Source organism: Apis florea, unplaced genomic scaffold (genome assembly GCF_048593485.1).
Source record: "Apis florea isolate Af1SG1 unplaced genomic scaffold, ASM4859348v1 contig_1767_pilon, whole genome shotgun sequence".
Lineage (NCBI taxonomy): Eukaryota > Metazoa > Arthropoda > Insecta > Hymenoptera > Apidae > Apis > Apis florea.
The window spans coordinates 625763-639650 of record NW_028256473.1 but is presented as its reverse complement, the minus strand read 5'-3'; the positions used below and the strand labels follow the sequence as shown (position 1 = coordinate 639650).

The window sequence follows — 13888 nt, the reverse complement described above, 5'->3', positions numbered from 1 at the left end:
TATCCAACAATTCGAAATAAAAAATATTACCGGAAGAAAAAGGAAAGAAAAGTTTGAAATTCGACGATCTATATGCAACGGAATGGAATCAAATATTAATCGAACCTCAGCCGAGGTACGCGTATACTTCGTGAAATTGAAATTCAATTCCCCCGAGAAAAAAAAAAAAAAAAAAAAAAAAAAACCAATGTACCATATATATACACGCGCGGCCAAATTTCACCCCATACGTTCAACTTGTTTCCACTGGCCGAATCGTCCCGTTCACAGGTCGCATCGTGAATTTCACGTGTGCCAGTCGCTGTTTCGTTTGAAACGGTGATACACATTCATGAATAATATAACCCGATCTCGTGTATCGGTCCTAGCACCACTCACACTCGAGCATGTGTTTGCGTAGCCGGCAATAAGCATAAAAGCAAGTTCACTGGGAGAGCACTCGGTAATCAATTGGGATTTGCTAACAAAGTTTGTACCGGGAAATGCGTGTAACGCGGCACCGTGAATCGAAATCGAAATATTCCTACTTGGTAAGGTTGGTAACAGTGAAACTATACATGTATGTATAGGAAACCTGTGAATCGGTATGATAGGAAGCTATTGCGCGTGAAATTCTTTGTGTAAAACAATTTGGATTTAAAATTTAAACGAAATATATATGTATTTTGTACTACTATTTAAAATATTTATTGAAATATTTATTTTACGTGCGAGATGTGAAATTTATTATAAATAATTCTGTTGCCGAATCAAACGAGATCGAAATAAGAAAATTTAATTTTCTCGTTGCGTTGAATTTTTTAAATTCTTAGAAATTTCCGTAAATTTTTTTATATACCATACGTTTTAAAAAAAATGATTTGATAAATTTATTTCCTTTTAAATAGATCTTCTTTTGAAAAAATAAAGAATCGATAAATTTAATATTTATTTAACTTTTGTATCATTAAATAATAAATTTTAAATTTTAATATGTCGTATTATAAATTCGAAATTCAACTTCCTCCTCTGACATTTAATTCCCAAAAATTATCTAGAAATCCAATAAATGTCTAAATCTATTCTATCTTGTTTCGAATGTAATTAATAAAGAAAGTTGATCTATTTTTTGATCAAAAAAAAAAAAAATTAATAAAATAAAATAAAAAATAAATTATAATTTAGATTCTTTTTCTCTATTTTAATATATTACTTTCGCCTCAAAACACCAATAACTAATATTATATATAAACGATATATTTGCGATTCAAATTTCAAATTTATAACAAATGTAAAAAATAATAGTATCTATACAAGTATATCATTAAATTTTTATTTCAACTTTTAAATACGCAATTCGCGGGATTTTTCGATTATCGACTTTCGATTATATGATCGAAAATATTATTTTTGAAACAATTTCTAATCGATATTTATACATGTATAACCTAATTAAATTTTTTAGAAAAATCTGTATCTAATTCTAAAATGTTATAAAGAATTATAAATATCAATAGGATATGAAACAATAACAAGGAAAATTGCTTTGAAGTTCAATAACGTAATAAATAATAAAAACTTAGTTTAGCTCGAAGGTTATATCAACTACGGTCACCCGAATCGTGACACACATGTACGAATCCACGAGACAATCTCTCGCCCCGTATGTCGGTTAATCGTGACAGAAATTGAACAACTGTTAAGTACACTGACCTTTATAAGAAATTGCTCGATACGATTCGAAACACGAACCTATGATCACATTCCGAAATGATTTCGACGAATAAAATTCAAAATTACTCACGATTACACAGCAACACTGTCCAGCTGGCCCGCATTTCCCGTGTTCAAGTGGTGTACCGGCATCTTCTTGACTGTTGTCGTTGGTCACAACCGTCTGATTCATGGTTTCATCGCGATCGTTTTAACAGCCGTCCGTTGTAAACACGAATTGTAACAACACCAACGATCGACGATTTATCGGGATCGAGGATCTCGTTTTTCGTGGATTGACACAACGAACCCGCACGAGGAAGCACAACCGAATGAAAAGCGGACGCACTAGAACGACGTCCTCAACTTGCCTGCCGTTGAGGGCGCCGCGACGCTTATCGCGTTGTAAACGGTCGCCCACTGGCGCACACTCCTAGGACGAGAGCATCGATCGAAGCACCCTCTACTATCCAGCTTTCTTATTGGTCGATTATCGATGCGCGCGCAATTGTGAACGCGAGATATTTCTTACGCATGCGTGATAGGGTTATAAGAAAAAGGGCGCAGAAGCATCCTCCGAGCTATATTTTTAACTTTTATGTTTTAATATTGTTGAATTGTGCAAATAAATTGTAATAATTTACTTTGAGGTAAGAAAAAAAGAAATCTAAAATAAAATATTTTAAAATAATAGAAGAAAAACATTTACAAATTGGTTAAGGAATGCATAATACCATTTTATACGTAGAATTTAATTAAATAATAATGTAATGCAACGATGTAATGCAAGTTGAGAAACAATCGTTTTTCAAATAATACTTAATCTTATTGTTTTAATTATGATTAATGAATTTTAATTATATAATGAAATAGATCGTTATATATTGTTCAATAATGGTTAAATTTAATTATTTAATTTAATTATAGCATAGTAAAAATAATCTATGAGATCAATCTGTTCTTGTTATATAATTAAACAATAAGACAATTTTCGTACCAAACTTATTTACCGATAAAATTTGCGAGAACATTAATTGAAAAGGCATAATTGTAGATTTAATCATCAAAATTATTAGATCATATAATTCTAAAATTATTATATAAGACACGCTTAAGTTTACCAATATAATATAATTTTTATTTAACATAAAGTTAAATTCTAATATTTATTCTATGTTTATACTTAAAATTTTTTTAAATATTAATGTATACAAAAACGATATTTCGTAAAATTTTATATAAGATCGATAAGATTCCATTTGTTTTTTTTTTTTTTACATAGTTTAAAATTCGACTTAGGTTTCACAAATTTCTTTCAAATAATTACGTTATCGTTATTATTACTATTTTATATTATTTATATTATATTATTTTTATATCATTACAATTTCTATTTTTACTGCAGGTACAATAGCATTTTATATCAATTATATTAAACTAGAAATAAAATTATTATTATTATTATTATAAAATTTAAGATGAAATTTATAATATAAAGTTTACATTATAACGTTGGAATGTGAAACCAATTTAAAAATACAGAATTCGATTATGCAAATGCGATAATTAAATATTTCAGATCTCGCTGTTTTATTAAAAACCATAAAAACGCGTTTATAAACTTAAATTATCTTATAACTGAGAGAAAATTAATTAAATAGAAATGAATTAAAACGAATAATAAATAAAATTAACACATCGCTATTACATGATTTAATTGCATTTTTCGAAGACTATTTTTTGCGCATATGCGCATATGTAACGATAAAATAATCTATATAAATGCTTGGAATTTTCGATATTCAGAATCACATAGTCACGAAAATTGAATGAAACTTTCCAACAGTGGACTTCCAAATAAAGTTTTACTTTACTCGAATAGAAAGGTTATTATAATAATCGATATCCTTTAACAACTTTCGATCTTAACGTATAAATCTATCGTTACCTGACCACAAAATACTAAAATCAAATATTTTAAAACATGTAATAAAATATATAATTCATGCTTTTCTCTGATAAGCAGTTTGAAAAATGTAAAACGAGATTAGAAATTAGAAAAATATGAATGCACAGTTGAAATACCATGATTTGAAGTACCATTAATAAACTAAAATAATGATAATTTGATGAAAATTATCACCAATGAAAATAATGAAATCAATAAAATTTCATGGAATAGAAAAGAAGGAATTTACATACATAAATAAGAAGATTGAAGTAAGAAATTAAATTAAAATTACATACAAAAATGCATTATACATTACTTAAGAAAGAGCTATAGGATTCAATGAATTCAATTTCGCAAATTCTCTTTCTACACTTGATATAAAAACTAATTACTCTTTCAAATTATTAAAATCATTTCCTCCTTCTACATAAAGAATCTTTCTTCAACTATAATTCCATAATATCATACACACAACGTCCAGAACGTAATTGGAAATAGCATTTATCTCCAATTTGTCCTGCAGCAAGAATCCCAGTAATAATTTCAATAGACTCATCGTCGAGCATCGAAGCAATTATCAAAACCAAAGTTGCATGGAAGGGCTAATTCTTAATTGGAGCGTGGCCCAGCGTCAGACCCGCGTTTGTTAAATTCACAATTTTTACTCGCGTGGCGCGAGTCTGGGTGAAAATATTTGCGCTATGCTGCCGCAACTTTTGAAGGACGTACGGAGGGAAGCGTCGTAGCTTATCAAAGTTCTCTTCACTTGCTCGCACCAATTCCAAAAGACCAGGCTCTGATCCCTGGCCTCCAAGTCGGCGAGAAGCAAAGCGAGGTTCTTGGCGACGGTCGCATCGATTCTAAGCACGTGACGACCTTCCACTACCACGGGGATAGCCTCTGCCCTGGTGTCACACCTAAGGAACACGATAACGTCAGGTCAAAACGAACGACCAGGTCGGGTGGTAATTATGATTGGAAACTTATTACAACTTATTCACCACGACATGACACGTTCGCGCAGGTATTCCGCGGCCGGATAGCTCAACGATTGTTTCGGCGATACAAACAAGATCGTCAGCCCATCGACAACACGCTCCTCGATCAATAATCCAGGCCTGGCCGCGAAATAGAGCAGGAGAATTAGATTTACCAGTGTTCCACCGATCATGCCGTATTCCGGACCAATTGCCAAGCAGCTCAACAGCGTCACCGTCAAAGGTATCAAGTCGATCTCTACGAACAAATTAATTAGCTGAGGAGATCCTATTATCGTTTCAGATAATTCTTTCGTTTACCAATGGATTGAATTGAATTGTAACTACAAATTATAGGAGAAATTTGTACAACGTTACTTTTCGTCCTCCAGAGCACGAGGAATACACGAAGCTCGAGCATGTAGTACATGGCAACTATGATCACCGCGGCGAGCGTTGCTTTGGGGATGAATTCGAAAGTCGAAGTCAGAAGGCCACACGCTAAAAGCACCAGGGATCCGGTAATTAAACCGCCCATTGGTGTTTTTACGCCCGAGGCGTTGTTTACAGCGGTCCTTGTGAAGCTCCCTGTGGTTGGCATTGATCGAGAAAAGCTCCCAAAAATGTTACAAAGTCCTAGCGCCACCATCTCTTGATTAGCGTCAACGGTTTTCCCTTTGGCTAGGCAAATCAACGTGCGAGATTAATTAAAATTCCTTCCTTTCTCGTGTGTAAAAAAAGCAGAGTTGTTCTTATTAACAAAAGGATTTATGAAGGAAAGATCAGCGATAAATTGAATGATGAGATAAGGAAAAGAATTTTTCGTTTAAATGGAATATTATTCTAGGAGGAATTCAATGCGTTCTCTCGTTGTATCGCGCGCACAAAGAAGAATTATAATTAACTTTGTTTTCAAATACTTGGTTACCAAACTTTCTTCACGAGTCGAAACTTATTATATAATTTAATGTAATAGCTGCTTTGATTCAACTGCGATTTCTCCTTATTTTTTTCCTTACTTCAACTTCTGTTTCATATGAATTTTAATTTAATCTTTGTCTCTTGTTAATTTTGATTTTGATTAAAAGAAAAAGCATTTAGAGCATATATCTTGACAAAAATGTGGAATTAAATTGTTTGAGCAACGTACCAAAGGCTTTGGCAATAGCAATGCTTTCCAAAATTGCAATTAACGGGACTGAAATGACGGTGCTTCCGAGTTCACCGATTAACTCTTCGAAATGATACGTGTGGTTTCCCTTTACAAGGGAAAATGGCGGTGGCGCAAACGACGGCAGACCTTCCGTTATGTTTCCAGTACTTTTAAAGATTTTAATGCCATAAGAGGATAATGAATAATTTAATGTTATTCCAAAGATGACGACTACAGCGTTCCTGGCCAGAGATGCGACCCACATGAATTTTTCAGTAACCGTGCCCGATTTCTTTCCAGGTAGTTTCTATTTTCGATATTTAAGAAGATAAAATTCAGATCCAGTTACATTGACCAATGTATTATTGATAAGAAAAGAGAAGAAAGAGATTAGAATATTTGCAAATAAAAGAAATATGAAAATGTATAATTGAAACGATTGAATCGAGCGAAATTAATCGATTAATTTTAGCATTTAGAAAGAGATCTTACTTTAAGACAGGCGAGCAGGATCATGGAACAGATTCCTAACAAGGGATCCCAAAAGGTAATTTTATCGAAATGATTGACAACTTTAGCAATTGCATCGACGAACGAATCGCTTCTGCCACTTAAGCCAAGCAATGTGCCCAACTGAGATGTTCCAATTATTATGGCAGCAGCATTAGTGAATCCAGATATCACTGGCATACTAACAAACTCTACAAGAAATCCCAAGTGGAGCAGTCCCATAAGCAAAATCACGCAGCCAGTCAGGAAGCAGAGAAGTACCTAAGAAGCAAAAAGATTCGTTTATTTTCATAGTAGAAAATTATTAAAATTTTGATAAATAAAAATAATCAATTTTTCAAACTCTGGCCTTTGAAAATTCCACGAACAGTCGTTTATTTTTCAAAGAAATTTTCAATTATAGATAATAAAAAAGATAGTTTGGAATGTTATGAAAAATATGCACTTACCGCAATATCTTCTCCCAGTCTTATAACGTGCTGTTGCGACAGTAAAGCCATTATTGCCGTAGGTCCCACGGTGATATCTTTGCAGCTACCGAACACCAAGTAGACGAAGCATCCCATGAAACTGCTGTACAGGCCGTACTGAAGTTTTCAAAAGTTCATCTAATCATCTTTCGACACGACTGTTCGTTTTTAATAATTATTTCCGATTATTGCGATTAAGCAACTTTTACAGGTAAATTTTTTAGATGTGTTCGATTGTTTATTTCAATAACGAGAAATTTAAAAAATTGATAAATGAACAAAACCATTGATTTATAGGTATTTCTTGATCAAGATAATTATTTTTACCATATTCAGTGAAATGGATTAAAATTTCTACAAAAAAATAACATAACCTTAAAAACCTTGATTGATAAAGGAAAAAGAAAGGGAAGAAATTAAGTTGCTTATGAAGCTAAGAAAGAGATTCAAAAAAAAAAAAAAAAAAAGAACAACATTTTAAGACATATATAACGAATATACCAAGATCCTATTTCCTTCAGCAGTAATTAATAATTATCTTAATGTGGAATGTCTAAATCTTCTTAAAAGATTATGAGCAAATGCTTCTTATTTGAGCTTTGAGCAAATATAATTATTCCTTATAGGGGCTTGAAAATTTCAAAATATCAAAAATATTAACCATGTATTTTATGCAATGAGATGATATATGAAAACATATATTGAACATGTTTTTTTATAAAATATAAATTATAAAAATAAGTAATAAGAAGAGATTAGCTAGATTTCAAAAATCTCATTCATTCCATTTCTCCAATTTTTCCTTCTCTGAAATTTTATTTCAATTCCAAAAGAAAAAATCTTTATCTGACAAATGTACACACCTGAGCTGGAAGTCCGGCTACAATTGCATAAGCTATACCCTGTGGTATAACGGTCAAACCAACAGTCAATCCTGCCAAGATATCTTGTAGAAGTTTGGACAAACTATATTGAGGTATCCATGCCAAGATTGGTATCCTTCGTAGAAGAAGTTGCTTTAAATTGAATCCAGAAGTCACGTTCCTCCCTGAAATTTTGCAAGTTATGTCATTTATTTGAAGAAAATGAATTGTCTTCTCAATTAAAAAAAATATATTTAAATAATTGAAAATGAAACGAAGTTTCACGAAAAAAAAAGTTCTTCTATTAATCTCGAACACAAAATTTAGAAACGGAAGAATTAACTTTAAGAAACTTTAACTTTTAAATAAGAAATAAGAAAATTAATCGTTTTATAAATGAGACGTGTAGTATCTAAGTAAATAATTATGAATCAATTAAATCTACTATATCAAACAAATTTTTAATTAATCGATTAATTATGTAATTATTTTTAAATGAAAATGTTTATTATCTCATTTGGAATATTCTCGTTTGGAAAATCATTAATGAAAATTCATATTTCTCGAACGAAAACATTTTTCAATCAATAAATGATTAAGTTTACATACGTATTTCACAGGAATTCTTCGTTTCCAATAATTTACCAATTATGGAATAAACAATCACATATTGACAAACACTCTATTATTCTGTTAAGAGATAATGGATATACACATTAGTTTGATAAATCGATAATATAGCAGATAAACATTAATTTATATTCGTAAAAATAATGTATAGAATAACGTATGCTACATTGTTAATATACAGTTAAATCGTTTAAAATATGTTGAGATTAATGAAACTATGATTCATTCCTTTCATTTTTATTCAATGTTAATCAGTATAAGAATCATTTTGTATACAAATAAATCAATATCAGATAATTAAACCTTAAATAATTGAAAAAATCTAAAATTTAAAGAATTTAAAAAAATTTTTCAAACTATAATTACAACTATATATACAAATATGAATCCTTTTGAAAAAAATAATTTTAAATATACGAATTAAATATGTTCATCTCATTAATATAAAAATACATTTTTCAATAATCTTATAATTATATAACTTATTAATCGTATAATTATATCTCATTATTACATTTACTTAATTTTATATTTCTTTATTTTTCTTAAAATATTCTTACTTGTAGAAACTGGCATATATATCATTTCCGACATTTTTCACTAATTATCTCACGATGAAACTGCACTTGAAAAACAATAATGAAATCTCATTACAAACATGTCGAATCGATATTCACGGATATATTTTACGCTAAAGAAATACGTTTCATCGATAAATCTTATTTCTAAGAGGAATAAAACGAGACTTTGATTCTTACACAATAAATACCGGATGAAAAATGCCAAGAACGGAAATTAAGTCCTCAATAAGGATGTATTACAACATATTCGTTACATTGACTATAACTTTTATATTGTTAGTATTTTCATGATGTCAGCATATTTATACAAAATTACTTTCATAATAAAACGTTGCTAATAAGTACAATATTATCATATAAAACAGGAAATGCAATATATGTCTTATATACTAGATATCTAAAAAACTATTGAATATATTATTTAGAAAATTTTAATAAAAAAGAGGGAATTAATTTTTTACTATTGAAAGATCATCAAATTTAAAAGAAAATATATTTTCAACTGTTGATTGCAAAATCATTGCAATCAAATTCTAAAAATAAATAAATTTAAAAAATTCAAATAAATAAAGAAACAATTTTTTCTTCTTCTTCTTCTTCTTATTATTATTATTATTATTATTATTTCTTATTATTATATTTTTTCTTATTAATAAGAATTGAATCCTACTTTCATTTTGACGTTATTAATATTGGATCATAGTATTTTTTATGACTAAAATATAAAATTTTTGTCAACTTTTCTCAAAGATTCAATATTTGTTCGAGATAACGTAAATTGTATTTATATTGTACGTCAAATTGGATCAGATGAAATATTACAAGCAATATTTTCAACTTTTATGTTTGTATGAAATTCCCGCCTTTCATTTTTTAAATCGCATATAAATTTCTGAATAATACTTTTGAAAATAAATAATATGCACATTTGAAATTTTATTTTACTATGAAAATTTGGAGCAAAAATCGGAAAGATTGATATGAAGTAAATAATCGTAAAAGAATTATAAATATACTTAAATATACATATCATATACGTATACATATCATATAGAGTTAAGACATCTTAAAATATTAATAAATAATTTAATTCTTCGGTTTAGAGATATTTTTCAAAAACAGATACTAAATACTACGATTTTATATATTAGAAAATTAATTAGGAAAAACTTTCTAAAATAAACGATAGATTCTTTCAATAACCTACAAATATTTTATAGTTTATATTTAATGTTATTATATATATATATAATATGTATATATTTATATTGATATATATTTTTTTTCGTATTGATTTTATGTCTACCTACATAGTACCATAATTTAAATACACAATCTTTTCTTGATCAATAAAACAATTGATTTAAATCACGAAAAATCAGAATATATTGTACAAAAAAAAGAAGATTCACAAAACACAATTGATGTATTCTATTATACTGTTTATCCACGATTTTCACACTAATATGTTTAATGAAACATGATCACAATTAAAATCACGATAAGTAACCAAGGTACGGTATAAATAAATTTTCAGATGTAAGATGAATGTAAAGATAACATGTGATTACCAGACTCTGTAGATAAGACAGATTCGAACTGACAATATATTGACACTGCATAGAGGGACTTTCTTTATTCACCGAGATATTCCAATTTGGATGAAACATTTTATCGGACGAGTTTAGTAATTCCTCTTGATAACAAGTCACATGATTAATAACGACAGTAAAATTACGACAGTTTCGTAAGAAAAAAATCCTAATCCGCCTCTCAATAACATTTAACCGTGTGATTTAATAATTCGCAATAATTTTGCAAATCTTTAAAAAATGAATAAAAACAAAATAATGTTGAATTTTGATTGATTTTTTATGAATTCTGATTCTTATATATTAGAATATTTAAATTTGGTAATATATATAACATATAATAATATGTAATATACATACTATATAAAAACCTAACCTAGAATTTCTTTACAATTAAATCAAGTCAATTACAGAATAAATATTATAATTTTTATTTAAATTTTAATCTCAAAGTAAAACAATTCCATGGAAAATATATTTTAATAGTAATTCTATAAAATTGAAAAATGATTTTCAATGATAAAAATATGATTAATTTTTTTTAATAATATAATTTATTTACATGACAAATAATGACGATAGTATGATATATATACATCACAAGTAAAAAAAAGAAATTAACAAAAATATACTTATATTAAAAATTTTAATGAAGAGCCAATACATCGATCAATGAAATATTGATATACTTTTTAATGAAGAACGAAATATAATACATAAACATACTATCATAGAACAAATATAATTTGACACATATTATGAAATATTAAAAAATCAATTATTAGAAAATCGATATATAAAAAATCAATATATAAAAAAATCAATAAAATATATTGTAAATTGTAAAAGATGTTAAATTAACATTAAACTGATAATAGTCTTGTATCATATTTCCCATAAATACATAGCAATAAAATATAAGTCATGATGCTATGTAATAAGAAACATATGACATTTCATATTCCATGTCATATTCCAAAGTCATATTCCAAATATCATCTTCAAATAATCTCTTTGTTCATTGTATACACTATTATTCTTAAATTTGAAAATATTTTTTCAACAGATTGATATTGTAAATATGAAATACAGTAAATGAATACCTATTAATTTTCCAAAAATAATAACTATCGTTTAATTCTGGTTATTATAAATACTTTACTATACTATAATATCATCTTTTTAAAAAAGTAACACTTTTTAATTGTATATTTTCAATGCATTTAAAAAAAAGAAGAAGAAACTAGGATATACATTCATTAATCAAAAAATATTTAAATAAAAAAAATAAAATCTATAACTTAAAATGATAACCTAAACCTAAAATAATATGTACAGCTATATAAAAACGTAATAATATTAAAATAAAATTAAAATAACAATAACATTCTTAAATAATATTTTTTTATTAAAAAATTAAATTTTTTAAATTAAATTAAATTAACATTTCATTAAGACTTGCATTTTTTATTTACAATTTTTTTCATAATCTTATAATTATAAACATTGAATGTCTTAAAAATAATGATGAATTTTATTTTTCATGGTAATAAGAAATATCAACATAATATTTGAAAAAAATATCTATTATTCTTCAATAGTTAATTAATGCAGTGAATACTGAATATCAATTTAAAAGTCATAAACTTCAATAGCTGAAATTAATAAAATAAATTATATTCAAATAGAAATAAATAAACCTTAAAAAAATATTTTCAATAATAATCTCAATTATAATTCTTCAAATAGAACATGACAGATAAAAACAAGATAATATCCTTGTAATTTTTTATCTTTATATTGATTATTTTGTATGTTATCAAATATACTTACAAATTTGCTATAAATTCCACAGATAATATTTTACGTATTTTTTAAAAATTTCTAAAAAATTAGTATATAAAACTTATAATTCGATTAAAAAAACTAAATATGTAAATTTATCTTTTATCATATATTATTTTATTTATTATATATATATATAATATATATATTATAATTTAAAAATGATATAATATATTAAAATTGAAGAAATATTCGATTAAAAGAGAAAAAAAAAATTAATAATTGCATTTTATATATTTACATTATCACCACAAATAGATTCGAACTCACATAACCAAAGAACATCTGATTTTTAGATATGCACTTTAACGGCTCATCCACGATTTCATTTGTTTATGATTTATATTATTACATAAAATTATAACGAAACATCCAGATATAAAATATCAAAACATTTATATATTATTATAAAATTTTTTGTGAATAAAATTCTTCACAGAAATGAATTGAAAAATTGTATAAAAAACAATAATTCATAAATTTTACATGATTATCTATTGTATACAATATTACAAACATAATGAAATATCGAATAAAAAGACTTATGACGATGCAAATTTAGTTGTCGACAAATTATTACTTGGAAAATCAAACTTACTCAACAACGGTGTTTGCTCTCCAATGCTTCTTCTGTTATACGACATTTTTTGCATTACCTATATTAAAACAACTACCTTCGTACGATCAACACAAGTGTTCACATCACGTTATGACCAATCATAGAAGTAACGTCGATAAAACAGAACATTATTATTAAGCATCATTTCTGATATAGTATTATCATTTGAAAATGTTTACAGTGTCATGAACATTTTTATATACCTAAATTAATAAAATTAATAAAATTGCTTCATTTGCTCTAGAATAACATATTTCGATATAAAAATTAAAAAATTTAAAATTATAATTTTTATTATTAAATGATATAATAAAAAAAAATTTTTTCAAGTTATACGGATTTATTTATTCTTTTTTTTAACTGTAAAGTTTAATAATTTAATTTTAAGTTTAAAAATTTCAGTTTATTGATTTATTCTTTTTTATTAAAAAAAATAATTCTAAATTTTCTTTTTTTTCGAAATAATATAAAGACACTAAATCACTTTTCTAAGAATAAAAAAATAATTTTCATTATATAGATCAAGAATAAAAACAAATACGAATTAAGGACAATTAATAACTATTTAAAAGCATATTATCTGCAACAACTATTTTAACGCATGCTTAAATAAATCTAATCTTGACAAGAGACTACAACAGGTGATTACATTTCCTACTGTTTTATCGATTTGATAGCCTTGATCAAAGCGATATCTTTGCTCGTAACAATTTGCAAAATAATTGTCTTGAAAAATTGTTCAACAAGCATGCTAACTAAGATATGTCCTTGTCAGTTAGTCCTTGCTCATTAAAATAATTGGCTTGTATAATACTTTTTAACAAAATTATTATAATCTATAATAGTTTTACTACAAAATCTTATCTATAACACAATCATGTTTATAAATTGTAAATTATTATATTTAAATATCATATTGATTAATTACTATTGATTTATTTGTCATAATCATTCTCAGTTTCTCATATATGTATATATATATATTTTTATTTTATGTCATAAATC

At 26.8% G+C, this 13888-nt stretch overlaps 2 protein-coding genes across 7 annotated transcripts in view; both read right to left on the bottom strand.

The window, feature by feature from the left end:
• The window catches only part of LOC100865820 (uncharacterized), a 32800-nt gene extending 30662 nt beyond the window's left edge, over positions 1-2138 (bottom strand). Inside the window, exon 1 of one of the 3 annotated variants that reach the window (XM_003692283.4) lies at positions 1784-2138. The gene's annotated coding sequence lies outside the window, so the exon portion shown is untranslated. The remainder of the gene's footprint in view (positions 1-1783) is intronic. The other 2 variants (XM_086908517.1, XM_031915573.2) reach the window with 2 other exon arrangements.
• A 670-nt stretch (positions 2139-2808) lies between these two features.
• Positions 2809-13106, bottom strand: LOC100869180 (sodium-independent sulfate anion transporter). 4 transcript variants are annotated; one of them, XM_012484650.3, is made up of 8 exons: positions 12863-13106; positions 7617-7801; positions 6733-6870; positions 6266-6544; positions 5771-6080; positions 4999-5301; positions 4645-4879; positions 2809-4560 (listed from the first exon to the last, which is right to left on the bottom strand). In XM_012484650.3, exons 1-8 carry the CDS (start codon positions 12915-12917, stop codon positions 4305-4307), a joined length of 1761 nt encoding a protein of 586 aa, XP_012340104.1. In that variant the 5' UTR covers positions 12918-13106; the 3' UTR covers positions 2809-4304. The 4 variants fall into 4 exon arrangements, with proteins under 4 accessions (XP_012340104.1, XP_031771440.1, XP_086764626.1 ...); XM_031915580.2 differs by lacking the exon at positions 12863-13106 and adding an exon at positions 10138-10397; XM_086908500.1 differs by lacking the exon at positions 12863-13106 and adding an exon at positions 9005-9079.
• Positions 13107-13888: the final 782 nt, after the last annotated feature.